Consider the following 19,586-nt stretch of genomic DNA (forward strand, 5'->3'; position numbering starts at 1 on the left):
TTTTATCATGTTTTTACCAGCGCTGTTACTAACTACTAATTATATATGTATTAATAAGACAAAGAAAATAATATGAATATTAAAATATTTTAAAATATATGTAGATATATACAAAACTAGCAATGAGCCTGAAAGTGCTTATTGCATATACCGCTGCCTTAAAAAAGGAAAAAAGGTTGTGTTTTTCACATCACCTTCATAGTTTATCGTCTATTTCAGTCTTTTCCCCCCGAATGCATTAAGGGAAAATTCACTTTTTATCGAACACTAAACACAAAATTGCACCGACACACATAAAAAATGATATATATTTGGGACTTATGTATGCCCAAAGTCTGGAGTCCGTAACAGTTTTTCTCCCCCGTTCACACTGAGGGAAAAAATCACTTTAAGAAAACACTCACAATGCACATTACTTATAAAATATACACATAAAAAATCAAAATTTAATAATTTGTTTCGAGCACTTATGGCTGCCTCGAAAGTCTAATGCCTCGTTCAGTTTTTGAAATTAAATTGAATCAAATAACACCTTCTTTCAATAAAGAAAATTTTTCACTTACAAAATCCAATCCTTACAGATCCAGCTTCCTCTTGATTTTGTATGCCTCTTCCTTTCTCTCTGGAAACTTTATGTTTTTTTCCTGGAGTCCTTGTAATTCCCAGTCCTTCACCGCCCGTAAAAAGGTCTATGTAATCCTCGTCCTCCTGCTGCGTACTTGAGGGACCCGGAAGATGCTCAACAGAATTGTGCCCCTCCTCTTTCTGCTGCTCGCACTGCAAGTCCCGAATGTCTTGAAGTGTTAGTTCGGCCGCTTCCGCTCTGCTCCTTTTGGGATTGGATGCTCTCTCTTGAGCAAACCTTGCTCTCCTTTTATTATTTTTTTTGGAGCATCCACATGACATAATAGTTGAAGCTTTAATGGATTATCTGGGTCTAGCACCTACGTATACAGACCTAGTCATCACAGCAGACTTAAACTGGCGAGAGATGTTGCCTTAATGTAATTTAAAAGGAAAACTGCAGCTCCGATCTTTTTGGTCTCGTCTAGTGTCGTGAACTGATCTCGAAGAGAATAAAACTAGAACTAGCTAGAAATAAAAACATCTCTAAGGAGAATAGTTGTTTGCAAAATCTAAACATAAAGGGTGAGAAAAGAAAAAGGAAAAAAATCAAACTACAGGGTCGGTGGGTAGCTTTACTCTCCCCCCCCATCATTTTTTTCTTTATCTCGTTTGGACTGATTTCCTTTGCGTACTCGGCTTGTAATGCGATGATATGTCTAACAAAGTTGGGTGCTTTAAAAACAGATTTCAACATATCTGCGTTGCTCTTTACTATTCTTCCTGACCACTTGTTTCTCACCAAAAATGTGTTGGTGGTTACCTGGCTCTCTATGCTCCACGGCCCAGTGTATCGATTCGATAAAGAAGCACTAATATTATGTGTAGGAAAGGAAATTCTAATGACCCTCAGCCATATATCTTGTCCTATTTTAAAAGGGCTTGGGCGTCTACCCTTATTGTACATTTTCCCATAGGCTGTATGCTTTTCCTCCTGAATTTTGTTTGCACGTTGGTATGCCTTCTCCAACCGGTTCCTCAACTCGGCCACATATTTCAGGTGATCGACACTCAAATTTGTTTCCTTTTCTTTCTTGGTTTCTATATCTAACCAAGGATGTCAAAGATTCCTGCCAAAATGTAAATAAAAAGCAGAGTACCCAGTGCTTGAACATTTCCTTGAATTCAGTGAGAATTCAATTAATTTTAAATCCTGGTTCCAGATATCGTGCTTTGCATTATATATGCCTAAAAGACACTTAACATCCTTTATTGCCTTTTCAGCCTTGTTAGCACGCGCCCTATACGAACTGATAAAGCTGTATCTAGTACCTATACTCTCCATGGCAATTTTCCAAATTTCACTGTTAAAAATACTCTGATTATCTGTTACGATTTTTTATAGGTCCCAAATTCAGAGAAAAAAGACAAAATCCATTCAACCTTAGTCTTCTCTGTAATTTTTCGAAGAGGGAAAAGTTTCACTAGCCTTGTGAAAGCATCTACCAAGACTAAACAATACCGATACCCTCCCACTTTTGTTTTGGTAACTGGGCCTAAATTCTCCGCATACAGGACTTCACCGGGGGCAGTTACTAAAGTACTCTCCATATATCTGTACTTCGTGTTGATATTTTCTTTAAAAATTCTATACGGAACGCAAGCTTTCGTGAAATCCTTGACAGTCTTCTTCATTTCTTTCCAGGAAAAACGGTTCCGGATTCTATCCAAAGTCTCGTTAAAGGATGGATGCCCTGACTCCTCAATGTATGCTGCCTTGCAAACTGTGGCCCGCAATCTCTCCCGTACCCACATTACATCTCTTTCTTCCCCCTTAATTTTGAATGTCCTTATCAAAATATTCTCTTCACTAAAGAAAGCAACTCTATCGAGCTGTCTCAAGGTCTGTTTGAGTCGTCTGGAAAATTTTCTTTTCTCCCCGCATTTATAATCTATCAATTTACCAAGTAGCGTGTCAGCCCTTTGTAGTTGTCTCCACTTCTCTAAATCCTGTAAGTCATATGAATTTGAAAATTCTTCAACTTGTTCTTCACCACTTAGGAAAATATTAAAAGGTAATTCAGACATAAGCTGTATCTTCTCCCTGTCTGTAACGTAGCACGACATACCACTTAGAGGCATTTCGTCGTTTCGATTCCTCTTAAGTATCTGCATGATGTTGTTTTTCATGAATCAACCGTGGATTTTCATTGGCCCAAAAATGCACATTTTGTTTGTTGACCACTCCGTCCAAATAGAAATGCGCCTCGTCAGCAGACCAAACGTTGTGAAGGATTCGTTGTTTACCCTCTGCCCATTGCGTGAACACTAATCTCTGCTGCAGTGTGATCATTTGTGAGTCGTTGCAAAACGGTCATCTTGTATGGATAAAAATGGAGGTCACTCTTCAAAATTCGTTGAACCGAACGTCTTGATATGCCAAGTTGCACTGCTGCCTTTCTTGTCGACTTCCCGGGACTCCCCTGCATTGCAACTCTAACAGTTTCAATATTCTGAGGCGAACACACAGGCTTCTGTCGAGGACGCTTCGGCTCCAATATTGTTCCTTCCCTCTGAAAGTTTTCATACAGTCTGTGGATGGTTTTGTTGGAGGGAGCCCATCGGATATTAAACCTCTCTCGAAACCGTCTTTGAGCAACAATAACCCTTTTTGATTCATGGAACAAAAGCACGATTGTTGAGAGCTGCTCTGTGGTCAGTCTGCTCTTGTCAGCCATCTTGAAAACTAGCTCTCTAGCGGCGGCAGGGTGAGTTAGGTGTCAATTTCTTCTTCAACTGTTTCTCGAAACTGTACTGCTACTGCTGTAAAAGTGTACATTGCGATTTCTCGTTCCCCTGAAACGATAAAAAGAAAAAAAAATCAACTGGTTGATCATTTCGTGCGCCACCCTGTACGTAATGTATTTTGTTGAGATTTAGCCACTGTATGTGCTTTAAATCTCCAAGTTACAGAAGGAAACGCTAAACCTGAGTGACAGAGTGACGGCCATATTAGATTTTAGTTGGTATCTTGGTTTTGCCACACCTGGGAACTTAAAGACATATCAAACAGTCATTCTGCCCAACTAAAGATTATAAATCAAAGATCAGCTCCGATAATTTTTCCCCACATCCCTTCTGGTCCCAATATATAAATAATGGAGATAGTAATAATAAATCGAATAAAATTTCTCTAGTCCTTTAGGCATTCAATCCGTAGGGAAAGGGGAAGGCCAAGGATGTTGAAAGGCAGCAGCCATGGTCTTACAAAAGGTACTATTTTGGCATTCGCCTGGTGGCGCTGAGGAACTAGGGAAACTTCAGTCAAGACGGCTGCCCGGGGCAAGCTTGGTGCCCACACTCAACCTACCGAACGATGCTTGGGAGGCAGACACACTATCCATACATCACCAACGAAACGAACTTTAACAAGAATGAAAGTAACAAATCGATTAATAGCAGATAATGCATTCTACTATTCCGTTTTCCTTAAAAAAAAAAAAAAAAAAAAAAAAATAGCTGTCCACACTAGTATTGACAGAAATGCTATAGTTCAATAGTACCGATTCTCGTATAACGTTGCGGAAGTTGATTCGAAAAAAACTCACTAGGGTTATTTATCCTGTACTTTGGAAAATACAAATAATTCACCTTGCTGGACCTCGTTCAACATGTGTTCGATTTAACAAACACGCTGTCGTTCTTAAATATTAGCACATACCGCTCGGGAACTTCCCACAATCCAACGGTGCTGTAACATTCCGCTAAGTAATTCCATCATCACTTATGAAATAAATACAACTTCACGTATTATCAAGCATACAAACGACAAATTCTCCATTTCACACGGTAATTTTCTCAAGACTTTGACTAAAACTAACACATACCCTCTTTCCTCGTTTCCTATGGTGACTGGATTATCTTGTACCTTTGTTTGCCCTCGGGTAATTTGGAAGCGGATTCGTGGTCCCCAAACACATTATGGACTTCAGTTAGCTTAGTTTGGGGAAGATTCTAGAACACTGGTCCCCTCACGTACTGTAGGTTAATATAGCCACATTAGGTGTTTTCTGTACAACAAATCAATACTTAACCCACACACACTATTGCCGAGCGAGCGACAGCAAGTGAAAGCGATTTGAAGCCCCGCAGGGCATGTTGCTTCTACCTTTATTACAACTCAATGAAGAGTAGTGTTCTAGAACCTTGCTCCTCGTCCCAGAGCAAGCAGGATGGAGAGGGAGGCTTCGGCACTTTTGTGGCAATATATGTCGGTGTTCCGGGCAGGCGGTTCCTACATTTACGTCACTTTTTGCACAGTGAAACTGGAGGGTCGTTCCTAGACTTATCCATTATTTTGGATTAACTTTAGTTATTCCCCTCAGTTTTGGCAAGAAATTTCAAAATTTACAGGAGAAATGAGGTAAGGAATGGGAATTTCGAGTTCGTACTACTGCTACTACTACTGTTACTACCACTACTACTGTAATGAATTTCGAGAACACAACGAGCTCTGAGGGGCTACTAACCCACCTTCGTTCGCTCCCCAATACTGTGTTAATTAAGTTGGCTATTGAACTTTTTCGTAGGTTTGATAGTGCAAGGATACATCGAAAAGGTAATCTGCAAAGTCGGAAGTACTCTGTGAATTAAGTATTTCGATTTTTTTTCTAGGTTTGATAATGGAGGGAACTAATTAAAGTTAAGCCATTATTTGCAATTACCATTGGTATCAATCCCCCATTCTCTTTTTTAATGGAGTGGAAATCGGGATCAAAAAGCTACAATTACATAAGTATTCAATTAACTATGAATGCACACAAGGGTATAATGCAAGTAAACTTCACAGCAAATCTTCACTTACAGTAGCCCAGTTTTTAAACATGAGTTCGAGTACATATTAAATACACAAGCCACATTGTGGCCAATGTTACAGAACATATTTTTACATTGGTTTTATTAACCAATACACAGTGATATCGAATAATGGTAGAAATGGACCAGTGATGTGTAAGTTATTTTGACATTTTTTTTTGTCTGATTGTACACTTCGTAGTAACAACTGAAAATAGACAGTAGGAATTACGATTCATGTCAGATAATTGAGATGTATTTTCTTTTTTACGCATATAAAGACATATTCTGCTGTAGAAATTGATTAATTTTGTATGCCTTTTACAAACCGAACATTTACTGTATACGAACATACACACATATATTTTTCTTAACAACTTGTCAAGCAATACACGTTTAAAATATAAATTATCTCTACATACTGGATACTTACTAAATTAACTTAATTATCAATTTCTTTTAATGCTTCACACACTTCACACCTACTACAAATGGCGGCCTGGCGGGGAGATTTATAAGAATAGACTTTTGTGCCACCTGTTGGTAGAAACTAGAACTGACACACTTGCTACAAAGTTGCAGCAAGTCTCCGAGGCAAGTAAAATCTAGCAAGTGAAAATCAAATTACGACATTTGCGGGCAACTCTTTCAAAAAGCCTGCAGCAGGTGTACACTGCACGGAAAGTCTAGAAAGTTAAAATCAAATATAGTGAAAGACTTGCTTCAAACCGACATGCTATTAGGGATGAAAATAATATTTAAAAAACGCAATATAAAAAGATTATTTTTACCAAAATAAATAAAAACCTTTGTTGCTGTGTTTTCTTGTCACTGAAATCATAGGTGTAACTTCTGTAAACAGTTGACTTGTTTAATGTTCTTTAAGTAAAAAGAAACTCAGTTTTACGAAGAAATATCACGAAAACTGTTCTATATATATCCGTGACATTTTGTACGAAGTTTCTTCACTACCTCCATGTGCTCCTTCTTCACCGTCCACTTCATTCTTCCGCTCCTGTTGATCTATGGATATGAAAAATCTCCCTGAGTGTCATCTCCTGAAGCAGAGGCTGTCGAATTAAACGATAACCTGGCAAGAGTGGCAGCTGCAAGCAAAAAGAACAGTTTAATTAGTTACCTGTCTACGTGTCACATAAAAGAGAAAGTACCTGCACGAAGAAATAAATACTGAGACACTCATACCTACATACATTGACATGCCTCAGGTTAGAAACGTGAAAAGTATGCATACTGGTAATAAATTCACATATGAATGAAAAAGACTGAAATACCAGGGAAATAGGAAAATCCTATCCTTTAAAATCCGTCTCTGCCACTCCATTCAATGTGTTATTGTCAGCGAAATTACGAATGAAGGACATTTAGTGAAGAACTTAGGGACCAAAGAGTCTAAAAGAAATAATTGATCGTTTGCAAGTATATATAGAAGAATAAATCAAATGCATACATAAATTATTAAAGTAAATGGAGAAACAAAAATGAAATGAAATTACATCTTTCAGTTTTACGCCCACGTTATTTTGTGTATTCTAAAGGAGACAGTGATAGTGATAATGAGAAATGAATAAACGATGGAATGAAGAACGGGGGAGGAAACGGGAGAACCCCGAGAAAAGCCACGCACACGGTGTTTGTCCACCACAAAATTCACTTGATGCGAGCTGGGATCAAACCAGGAACCTCATGTACCAAAGGTGAACGCTCTACCACTTTTTTTTTTATTTATTTATTTATTTATTTATTTATTTGTAAAAGGCATACAGGAGTACAATCCTACAATTGCCTTATTAACATAATATTTTTAATATAATACCATTATTCTATAAAAAAAATAGACAAGAAAGTAAAATAAGTAAGCTGCAAAGACAAAACAAGAAAAGATAAAAAGGAATAAAAATATAAAGTAAAAATACAACAGACAAAAAATAAATGTAAGTATAAACACTTTCCTGCAACTTGTACATATACATTACAAATATTAATTTCAATTCATTATTTTACAATATAAAAGAAATGAAATGAAATTTTTGAGTTTTACGTCCCACGGTTATGCCGGTTAGGCTAAAAGAGACGGTAATGATGAGAGATGAATGAAATGGTGGAATGAAGAAAGTGTGAGGAAACGGGAGAACCCCAAGAAAACCCACGCACATGGTATTTTTTCACCACAAAGTTCCCTTGGCGAGGAATATTAAAAAAATATTCTCAATACTATTGCATATAAAAGAACATACCAATAGTGTCTGAATTAGTGTTGTTATCCTTTCGAGTGTACACATTAAAAGGAAAAACCAAAATCTATTGCAAAACATTAACCCAGAAAGCTCCAAATTCATACATAATTGCTTTTTTTTTTTAATGTGGTTCAGTATCAAAAAATATATCACAATATTTCGACACAAAATTATATAGTTTTAAAGTTCTAACAATCTTGCGTTCAGTGATGAAGAGAGGAACTTATTTACGTTAATTATAACTGCACCTCAAAACACTATCGCTATCGTAAAATAACACTTCCAAAAATAAGCAAACTGAATTTATGTTAAATGTATGTTTACGATAGCTAGAGATATTAAAAATATGGAAGTACAGCTAATGTATAACTGTATTGTGATCCAAACGTGTGAAAGAAAGAGACAGTACAGGTGAAATGAAAGGTCGAAAAAATTAGTGTAACGACAGGAAATACAGTACGTAGGGATCTCAAGACAATTGATAAATATCCAAAGATATACACAGTAGGCAAAGTTTCTATCCGATATCTTGAAAACTAAAGTCGTGAAAAATATTTGATATTTGCCTTAAGAAACAAAGTCACGCGATCCCGCCCCCACTTGGCGCTGCAAAGTTGACCATTCAGTTCCCAAACGCATCTGGGATGTTCTTTGGTCCATCCTTGACTTCACCAATATAAAAAAGACGGGCTTAAATGCCTTTCATAGAACCTACATAAGCGGTCTAAGACGATACTAAGCCATGGTAACAAAAGTTACCAAAAATCCTAAAAGGGTTATAGTGATTACACTTTCAAGGGGATAGATATATATTAAAATTCATCTAATGCCATCAGCAGAAGTAGAAGGTAATGTAAAAATGGATTTATAGCATTGGAGTACAAACTAAAAAAAAGTTAATGTTTTTTATTTCCGCCACTAAGAGCAAATTGATACTTTAAGTTTTAATAGTGATCATACATTACTTTTAAATACAATTAAAACTTCCGCCCAACTGAGAAGCGTCAGCATAAGGTGAAAATTGTAAAAAACAACTTGTTTACTTTTTCTTTAATTAGCTGATATAGTTGAGATTTTGACATTAAATAGCAAATACAATTCATTTTCGAGTAGAAGTTGTCATTGCTTGCATGTAATTCGGGAATATCAGTAAAACGCAGAATACTACATTCAAATTTATGGCTCATTCCGAACTGCAATTCAGATCGTGAAAAGGTTAACAACATTACGGGACGTTTGACATACACATTATCAGGTAATGGATCATCTAAAATAACGTTATTCACAAGAGTATTCTTTAGAAGTTCACTTGAAATAAGGTAAATAGGGGGAATATGGGCAGTTTCTGAAATAAAGCTCTGTATTATAGTAACTTATTAAAGAATTGAATCAACATTCGGTAATAACAAAGTTTGTATATTACGCCATAGAAATATTAGCAAACATTAGTACATTACGCTTACTGTTTAGTACTACACGCATAATTGCGGCACATGTGAATTACCCATATTACACCAAAATTAAGGGTAATATGGGTCAGAGTGCGGGGAATATGAGCAATACAAATGCATTAACTAACCGTCTCACAGTACACATAAATTCTACAATAATAAGCTTTAGAACAGATATTACTGACAAACGTATTCTTATAGACAATATTATGAACTCAATATTACGAAAAAGGAACTTATAAATGAAAAATATTACATGAAACTGGTGAAATTAAAAAATCTAAAGACACTGAGGACAAATAAACTTCTTGGTTTTAAAATGAACACATGCAAAATGATACCACATCAAACATCGTGTACACTTGACCCACTCTTCTCCATTGTGATCATCATGGAACCACCCTTGGCACACTGAACATTGAGAGTCAGTGTTATTATCAGAAACTTTGACTTCGCCGTCGTCTTACTTTTCTTTGTCATTGTAGACTTCTTTCTCTTTTTCAGCATCAGAAGATTTTCGTCTGCTGTCAATTCTTTGGAACTGCCTATTGTGCATCTTCTGTTTGTATTATGAGTATTATGATGAAGTGATGGAACTGGTGAGATCGTCTTGAGTAGTTTTCTGGGAGATGGTGTTGATGATGCTGGTACTCGTTTCCTTTGACGTCTCTGAAGACTTGAGTAGCTTCTCACATCTGAAGAGGTCTGTGGAGCACCACTAGTTGATGGAAGATGTGAACAAGTAATAGGTCTAATCTCTGGCATCGCCTGCTTTCCTTTTTGTTGCGTTGATGATGCTGGTACTCGTTTTCTTTGAGGTCTCTGAAGGCTTAAGGATCTTCTCACATCTGAAGAGATCTGTGAAGCACCACTAGTTGATGGAAGATGTAAACTAGTAGTAGGTCTACTCTCTGGCATCACCTGCAGTCCACTATGTTGTGTTTCAAGTTGTGTACATGTGTCAGAAACAGGAGTAGTTTCCTCTGTTCCTCTTAACGGAGTTGAAGCTTGTGGGAGGAATGCATGTCCAGAAATGGCGAATTTTCTTACAGGAAAGATATCTTTGGACTTAAAACCGTTCATTGCTGTAGCTGCAATGGCACATGCGTTCCAAGCAGTAGTAAGAATTCCACAGAAGTGGAATTGTGTTAAAGTGCGACCTCCATATTTATTCACAAATTGAGAAACACACTTATAAAATGCATTTTTAGCGGCTTGAAGAACGTACGATCGGTAAACTGTAGGAAGTGTGTCGTATGTGGGGGAAGGCACAGCAAAGTAAGACCATTTTCCTACGCATATTCAAGCATAGCAACGCTGCCTGCATGAGATTCATGTCCATCTACAATAAGCATTCCTGGATTCTGTTTACTGACAGGAAAAACTGAACAAAATCACGAATGAAGGAGAAAAATATGTCTGAATTCAGGTAATCTGAGTCTGACATCTATATTTTTGAGACAGGAGGTAAAATGTCCAAAAGTTCTGGCCTTTGTCGCTTACCACGAAAAATAAATGTAGGAGGCAAGAAATTCCCTGCGGCGGTAAAACACCCTATTACAGTAATATTTTCTCCTCTTTTCTTAGGGGATACACCTGGTACATATTTTTGTACCTTTTCGGAAATAACATTTCTTGGCTTATTGTTAAGTTGCAGTCCCGTTTCGTCACAATTTGCTATACGATTTGGTTTATTAAGCAAGGGATACGGACAAAATCTCGCGGCCGAAACATCGCCGCCCAAAATCTCGCCGGCCAAAACCTCGCGGGACAAAATCTCGCCGGGCCAAAACCTTGCGTGGCCAAAACCTCGCTGGCCAAAACCTCGCCGCTCAAAACCTCGCGGGACAAAATCTCGCCGGGCCAAAACCTCGCTGCCCAAAACCTCGCGGGACAAAATCTCGCCGGGCCAAAACCTCGCCACCCAAAATCTCGCCGGGCCAAAACCTCGCCGCGAATGAAAGTTTTCTTTAAAATTTACCCAATGTGTTTCTTAATATGCAATTCCACATTATAAATAATAATAATAATAATAATAATAATAATAATAATAATAATAATAAGAAGAAGAAGAAGAAGAAGGTACAAAACATCGTGTGCGTGGGCTTTCTCGGCTTATTCCCGTTTCCTCCCACTTTCTTTATTCGATCATTTCCTTCATCCTGGTCATCTACGTCTCCTTTAACCTATAGGACATAATCAAGGGACGTCGTAAAAACACATATATTATTTCATATTTTCATAAATATTATTAGATTTTTGTTAAAATTTTAAGTTTTTGGATGTTCCAAACTTCACGAAACTAACCTCGTTAGTTGTCATTATTTTCCTTATGCAGACTTTCTTTCCCTATAACCAGTTTAAAAACATCCTGTCGCCCTACCTTCACATTGAAATCCTCTAATACAGAAATAGAATTTTCATATGGTATTGCGGGACTTGGTCAAATACCCGTGATACTTCTTCTGAAACAGCGTCTTTTATACCGTCATCCTTATCATCCTTTGGAACATTTACATTTTGGTCAGGCGAGATTTTGGGTATGGCGATATTTTGGGGCGCGAGGTTTTGGCCCGGCGAGATTTTGGCCCGCGAGATTTTGGGTGGCGAGGTTTTGGCCCTACGAGGTTTTGGCCCGCGACGTTTTGGGCGGCGAGGTTTTGGCCAGGCGGGGTTTTTGCCCGGCGAGATTTTGTCCCGCGAGGTTTTGGGCGGCGAGGTTTTGGCCAGGCGAGATTTCGGCCTGGCGAGATTTTGGGCCGCGAGGTTTTGGGAGGCGAGGTTGTCGCCGCGAGGTTCTGGCCGCGAGGTTTTGTACCCAAACCATTAAGCAAATTAAGTTCCTTGAGTTTTCCTTATGAAAGTTCCTAGAACTGTTGAAAAATTTCCTCTGTTAATCCCGCAGCGCTGCGAATGGAAAGTGTCTCTTTCTTCCGAATTGCAAGATCAGAATGTCTTTGCAAAAATGCCGATAGCCAATCCCACCCAGGTTTTTTCGTTCCTTGGTTGAAGTGATGGTATACATTCAATGATCCCATATACTGAAACGCCAAAGATCTCACTTGGTTCTAGTTAAAGAAAACCCACACTTGGAAAGTTCTTTCAAATGTGCGGCTAGTGCCATTTCCGCATGTTCCCCTAATTCAGGCGTTCGTCCTAATTTTGAATTCACAATATTGTCGTACGTATCTTGGGCAATGTATCTTCTTAGTGTTTTTCTAGGCACGGAATATGTATCTGCTGCTTGTTGTAAGGAACAGTCTCCATTTCGTACAGCTGCAATTGCTCTCTCCAAGAGCTCCACTTCCCGTGTTTGTCTTTTAAATGTTCTCATGTAGTGACGTGGCATCTGAAAAAACAAACAAACAAGCACTTTGCAAACAAAATATTTTTGTTACATACACATTTGAGGCGCCTAGTATCAAAAGCAACCAAATCTATTTTTTTAAACCGAAATTGAGTTATATATCGCTTGCTATATGTTTGATCAAGAGGAATCCCGTGGAAACAGAATTAAAAGCTTAAAAGCTTAATATTTCACACCAACAAAGTAATTCAAATATGGGACTTTGTACGCGTGTATAAGGAGCTTCACTGCACGTTTTGCGAGATGACTCGAAACTAAGCGAGATGGGTGTGGCGGATTTTGATACTAGGCGCCTCATTTCTATTTACTTATAACTATTTTATATTGTCTGTCTTTCCGTCATCAGTCCTTCCCCTCTTCCTGACCCACCTTCCCCTGAACTATGACGAGTGAAATAATTTCAATAAAATTGCAAAGCTAAAAATCATAAAATCAGTTTTCTTTAAAATATGAAAATAATATATTTTGCCACCCTAAAAAGTAGTAAATAGGAAGTCGAAAAAACGTTTAAGTCGGCGTAAACATTAAAATTTAAAAAATTACGTGAAGTGTTACATTTGTTTTACTGTATAACAGGAAATTTCCCAAATTTGAATCAGTTTGCTCTGTTTTTTATTTACTATTTTCACGGGACGGGACAGGATTCATAATCCGAAGTTTACCCACTGTTCAATCTATCGAGCCCTTGCATTTGAAACGTATCCTGTGTCGCTTTCACAAGACGTTTTATCTCTTGCCCATATTCCCCGCGTAAATCCATGTACCCATATTTCCCCGAATGACTAAAATCATATTACCCCATCTTGCTATATTTTATTTAGGTTCGCAGCACTGTTCGTACACGATTCTGCAGCACGCACCGTGCCTTGCGAACAAATGGAAACAGGTTGGGCTCTACACTTGAGTAACCAATTTATCGTAATTGTTTTATATATTCGGACAATATCTTTTGTTCTATAGGTGCAGAATAACAACATACAATTTATGAGGCAAGAAAATTGTACGTCACTTACCTTCAAACCATTAATATTCTCTAAAATTTCTGCTTCGATGATTAACACAACTTACAGTCGCAACCAAGACTCCAACAGAGCTTCCAACCCACACAACAAGAAATTTCGTCTTGTACTTGCTGTGCAACGCGGAGGAAACCTTATTTCCGCCCATATTCCCCGATGCCCATATTCCCCCAAATTTACCTTATAAGTAACAAACAGGTGAATATACTCACCAATATCTTTCTCGAGGTTTCGTCTGCACAAAAGGAGTCCAAGTATTTGAGATCTTTCAAGTCATTCACAGGCAGATGTGAAAGAGAAGCGGGCAATCTCTCCCTGTGCAGCTTCCTCTCCTCATGTGCAAGTTGAATGGTGTAAGACTTGACCACCAATGTCTTCAGGGCATCTATATTCTTTTGTACGTTTTCAATATCAGCTTTTGTTGCAAAATTGGAGTATGCCTTCTGATTTTCCATTCCATATACCTTGTCCTTGACTGTCATTCTGGACGTATAACTGCTTAAAGATGTCACCGGTGAGAAGCCAGGAGCAGATCGTGCCGGAGAAGAAAGACACTTGGTTCTGAATTTCCTGGTGCTGACTCTGGGTTTTCGAACTGGAAGAGGTGAAAGGGAAAAATTTGAGCTTGCCAAATATTAGGTTGTATTAGGGTCGTATAGCATGCCCACTTACAAAGGGGAAACTTCCAAAAAACTTAAATTAAAATTTTAAAAAGAGGACATGGGGAAAAATACAACCACCTACAATCGTGTAAAGAGCTATGAGAAGTGGGACTGTATTTCTTTCATTTATAAGTTTCAGCGTACATTTTTCGAGAAAGAAAATTCTGGCAAAGTTGGGCAAAATACAAAGAAACTAATTGTACCCAGCAAAAATGGACCAAAAGCACATAGAATGAGAATATAAGTATTGCTTCCAGTGGTTGACATACAATTTGCATTATAGCTTAGTTGATGTAACATTTGCAGCTATATGTTTCGTAGAAACCATGTACTTAGTTCTTTAAATTTAAAAAATCGTTTTGTTACATTCTCTGTTTACATGTGTATGTAAAATGCCGCAAACAATTGAAAACAGTATTCTGAAAAGTAATCGCAACTACCTGATTTTTGATATTTAGGATTCAAACTTTTTGGAGAGAGTAATTTTTCTTGTAAAGTTTATGGTGCTGAGGAGCAACAGTGAAAAATAGCGCAAAAATTGAGTCAGGATTTGAGGTACCACTATGGAACTTTATCCTAAATGACCAATTATAGCACAACTATGAAAACATAATAAGGTCACTCCAGTCATAGGAAGTGTGTGATAGAAAAATTAATGAAATGAACACATTTCATTAAATGGTCAAACGTGGTTCAAAGAAATTAAGTCACTATCATGTGTTATTGGTTAATCATGAAAAGAAGTAACTTGAACCTAAAAAAATGTGGCTACAATTACAATGTTTTGACCCCCAAAAAGACAACCATATCCAAAGCGTATTTAAAGAATGCTGAGGAACCACAACGGCAATGTAATCATTCAATAACAAACTCAAATCATTCTTCCCTCTCCCGAGTCGAGTGTGGGTTCCCTTGTGACCATCCAATCTTAGAAAAGATCCTCTCTGAAAACCCCTACCTTTTCTTTTTTTTTTTTTTTTTGCGCTCAGCTAATGAAAAACAGAATAATAATAATGTCACCCGAGTCAAGGGACATACTTCATGAATTAAAAAAAGAAGCAAGCACACACCATTATCAACTTCAATCAAGTACTGCCAGTGTTGTTAGCAGCTTAGGTATACAACCTTAACTTTCAACTAACTTGCTGTAAACATTTGAACAATGAAGCTCTTTATTTAACAAAAATATATTAAGCACTGAATACAAAGAAAAGTATAACATTTTCCGGTAAGTGTTCGGCTCTTGGGTCTAGCCTAGAAGTTGATCGATTGAAATGAAACTTGCAGAATTCGTAGCTCTTCGTCCTTCCATTAAAACGCGGAAAAACAACATATTCTATTTGCACACAGAAAGAGGAGACGGGAGCATTACAGTCAAAAATTGTCTAAAGGATAAAAGGTGTAAAATTTATTCCATTTGACGTTCTGAAAACAAAATGTTATTTTTTCTTTTCCTATTAAGAGGGAACAGAGGTGACATATTATCTATAAAAACCTATGGTTTGGCCCTTTGAACAAGACTAGAAGGAATTTAGAGATTGGAAAGAAACCAGCAGCATTGTTACCTCTTCGGAGTACCATTAAAACGCCAAAAAATAACATTTTCTATGTATTCACACAAAAGGGGCGGGGAGCGTAATTCTCGAAAGTTGTCAAAATAGGATAAAACTTGTAAAATGTGTTCCATCTGACGTCCTCGGAAATTTTTCATATCGTCATTTAGAGGAAGCAGAGGGGCACATGTCTTACGTCTCCCATTTGTGTGTGCAAATAGAGAATGTTATTTCTACCGCGTTTTAATCCTTGACCTAAGAGCTACGAACAGTGACGTAACTCGAACAGTAATCACGAATCATTGCAACCCATCTAGATTTGAAACCATTCGAACACAAATCAATATTAACCCAATTCTAGATTATTCATCGAATAACAACGGGAATCTAGGAGATAATGCAAAATAAATAAAAATCCCAATTTATTTCTGACCATCAAAATATTACTATACAAAACCAAAAGAACATCCCGAAAAATATTGAGTAGCGATAATTATTGTGAATGGAGACAACATAGATTAAGTGTTGAATTTTGAGGTGCAGTTGTGAATACGTTCCTAATTTGTTACGCTTCCATTCCTATTCCGTCTACGAATTTGATTTAGATAAAGAATCTATAATCTTAATAAGCTACAGAAAGCAAACAGAATATGGAGGGCAACTTATTCGAAATGGGTACCAAAGGTTTAAAAATTGTCACTCATGTTCTTTTATTTTTTTAACCTTTTAGAAATGCTATCAACCAACTATGTGTTTTCTTCTAATCTGAAATTATTGTACCACGAGCATATTTGAATCTCTAACTTTCCGCTTTCTAACGAAATCAGAATGTTCAATCAAAAAAGAATCAATCGAATGGAAAACAATTACACAACCAGACAACATTTACTTAACGCAGACAAGAAGGTTCTACAAGTCTTATCTACGTTTACTTACCATACTAATTGCTGCCAGGCTTCTAGTAGATGGGCTCGTTCTTTCCTTCTACGACTACATTAAACACACTCGGAAACAGCTTTGACACAAACTGGAGACTGAAAGTCCAAATCCTTTTCCTATCAATTTAGCTGAGAAAGCCAATAATCAGCACAATCCCAGAAACAGCAGAAATTTTGTATTTAACTCCGTGATATTAAATCCAACGAAGAAACAATACTCAGACAAAAACTGAGTTCTCAATATCACTTCTATTTCAAATCACGAATAGAATTTTTCTTTTAACTCAACTTCATTGTCCATTTTCGTTAATCGCCAAGCACTACTAAAAATCTTTTCGATACTAAGTCCATTTAAATTAAAACCAATTAGACTTAATCGAATCGCGAATGCAGTCAAGTCCAGGCAAAATACTCTTCCCTATAAGAACTTAATCACAACTAACTCCTTCCACCCAGACAAGCAGCCGCGAAGGTTAGCCTGTCTCGAAATTGATAGCTGACGTCATACCTATACACCAGGCAGCTGTACATCTCTTTCTTTCCTCCAAACGAAAAGCTGACGTAGCAACTATTCCAATACAAACAAATTTTAACTCTCAATTTACCCATACGTTACATTCTCTTTTCTAAAAAGAGAAAACACGATACACATAATTGCATTATTTTCTTAATTATTAACAAGTCATGAAGTCTTTATTGAAAAACAGCGTCAAAAAATTGTTTACTCCACTCTATTCTTTGCCCTCGAAGATGAGCGTCGGTAGCTATATTTACTAATTTTAGAAAAATAGTCCAAAATCGAGTCTTTCTTTGGAAATAATGATCTACATCCATTTATAGTTATTGTGGACACCATTAGCATCTGCCACAGTACAAAAGACTAGAACTATACCATACGTCTACCAAGAGACAACATTTGACCCACGAACGCGAATTGCGAATGAATGTGAGCGTGCTAGTTTGTTTGCTATGCAAACGCATTATTTATTTATTTCGTATCTTTCTTGTCTCGTAATACATTACTCGGAGCAAATTTCATTTGCGAATTAACAAATACTTTCTGTGAAAACTCGACTTATTTATTATATCGCTTCTATGGAAGCTTGTTCTTAACAATTCCAGTCATATTTTGTTAAACGTCTAGTTATTTTAATTTTTCGTTGGGTCGCTTCTTGTAGAAGCTCTTTCATATGTGTGGCCGAATGAGTGTGTGAACGTATAGAAGGTGAGCTTTCTATTGCATGTTTTCATTTGACAACAAGATATTAATGTTTAATCATCCCACTACCATTTTAATTCGTGGTCCTTCAAGGTCTGATAAAACTTGTTTGAAAAATCCTTTATTAATGAACGTGAACAGATCTTTACTATATCATTTCGCGAAATTGAATGGTGCTATGGGGCAGAAATACCAGACTTAGATTCACTTGCATATATTCGATCCGTAGAGGGAATTCCAGATATGAATACTTTTCACATTGAAGAAAATTCATTATTAATATTAGATGATTGAATGTCTGAAACCAATGGTGATGTTGCTAATTTATTTACAAAATATGCAAATCATAAAACAATTAACCTTAATATTTATAGTACAAAACTTATTTCCAAAGGATAATATGCACGTGATATTAGTTTAAATGCATATTATATTATTTAAAAATCCACGTGATAAATTACAAATTTAATATTTAGCTAGTCAAATCATATCACGACAAAGTAAACATATCATCGCTGTATTTGATACACTAACACTTTCACCTCATACTTATATATTTGATTTAACACAAAAACAAATTATGCTTTACGTATACGTGCATATATATTTCCCAGTGAAACGATGTATTTGTACACAAATCTAAAAGAAGATGGAATTGCAGTTTATCTTTAGTTTGTTTCAAGATGTTGAAGATGAAACAATACTTTAACACACTCCGTGTTCTGTGGAAGTGTAAACTAGAAAAACGTAAACATATTCTGAAAAGTGCTTCAGGTGATTTAATACAAACCATTTCAAAGTTGGTAAAAATACAATGAAAGGCAACTTTAAATTCTCGTCAAAGGCAACGATTATGTAGACAAAAAATCTTGGGAGTTCTCTCTCAACAACGTACAGCATTAAACAAGAAAAGGAAGATATTAGTTAAGAAAGGTTAACAAGGTTTTCACCGTTGTTACCACGGGCGTCTCCGGCGGGGGACAGGGGGACGCGTCACCCCAAATATTTTGAGTACGAGGTAAATGAACCAATGATCTAAGTATTTAGATTTATATGGAACAAATAAAATCATAGGCAGAACAAATTAAAGTTATGTCTGTTCTTAAACACTCGGGTAATGTGATTAGAATGTCCGCCTGATGTGTGTCTTTCAAAGAGAGATTTTTAAAAGTTATCCTTCTTGGTTAGTCAAAGTACTCTCGGCTGCAGGCACACAATATTTTTATTGCTTAACCAGCGACAATTGGCTTCCATAACGAAGAGAGTTTGGACAAGGGAAGGAAAAGATTATAGAATGTTTATCTGCAAATTAAGGAAAATCTACAAAGACGGGGAAATATACAATAGAAGCGAAGGTAACAAGAAGAATTTAAGAAGATAACATTTTCCGGTAAGTGTTCGGCTCTTGGGTCTAGCCTAGAAGTTGATCGATTGAAATGAAACTTGCAGAATTCGTAGCTCTTCGTCCTTCCATTAAAACGCGGAAAAACAACATATTCTATTTGCACACAGAAAGAGGAGACGGGAGCATTACAGTCAAAAATTGTCTAAAGGATAAAAGGTGTAAAATTTATTCCATTTGACGTTCTGAAAACAAAATGTTATTTTTTCTTTTCCTATTAAGAGGGAACAGAGGTGACATATTATCTATAAAAACCTATGGTTTGGCCCTTTGAACAAGACTAGAAGGAATTTAGAGATTGG

The 19,586-nt window shown here is 36.9% G+C and overlaps 1 protein-coding gene across 1 annotated transcript; it reads right to left on the reverse strand.

The window, feature by feature from the left end:
* Positions 1-6,190: 6,190 nt before the first annotated feature.
* Positions 6,191-17,085, reverse strand: LOC145674542 (uncharacterized). The gene is made up of 3 exons (XM_081744709.1): positions 16,662-17,085; positions 13,723-14,105; positions 6,191-6,524 (listed from the first exon to the last, which is right to left on the reverse strand). The coding sequence occupies exons 2-3, from the start codon at positions 13,990-13,992 to the stop codon at positions 6,420-6,422; spliced, it is 375 nt and encodes a 124-aa protein (XP_081600835.1). The 5' UTR covers positions 13,993-14,105; positions 16,662-17,085; the 3' UTR covers positions 6,191-6,419.
* Between the last annotated feature and the right edge of the window lie 2,501 nt (positions 17,086-19,586).

Source organism: Thermobia domestica, chromosome 17 (assembly GCF_964235325.1).
Source record: "Thermobia domestica chromosome 17, izTheDome1.hap1.1, whole genome shotgun sequence".
NCBI classification, from domain to species: domain Eukaryota; kingdom Metazoa; phylum Arthropoda; class Insecta; order Zygentoma; family Lepismatidae; genus Thermobia; species Thermobia domestica.

Bases quoted from the DNA above. Each gene is read 5' to 3' on its own strand.
- LOC145674542 (XM_081744709.1), bottom strand. From the start codon at position 13,992: ATGACAGTCAAGGACAAGGTATATGGAATGGAAAATCAGAAGGCATAC. The intron at 6,525-13,722 runs GTGAGTATATTC...TTTTGCTTGCAG, and splicing joins AAACCTCGAGAAAGATATTG to CTGCCACTCTTGCCAGGTTA.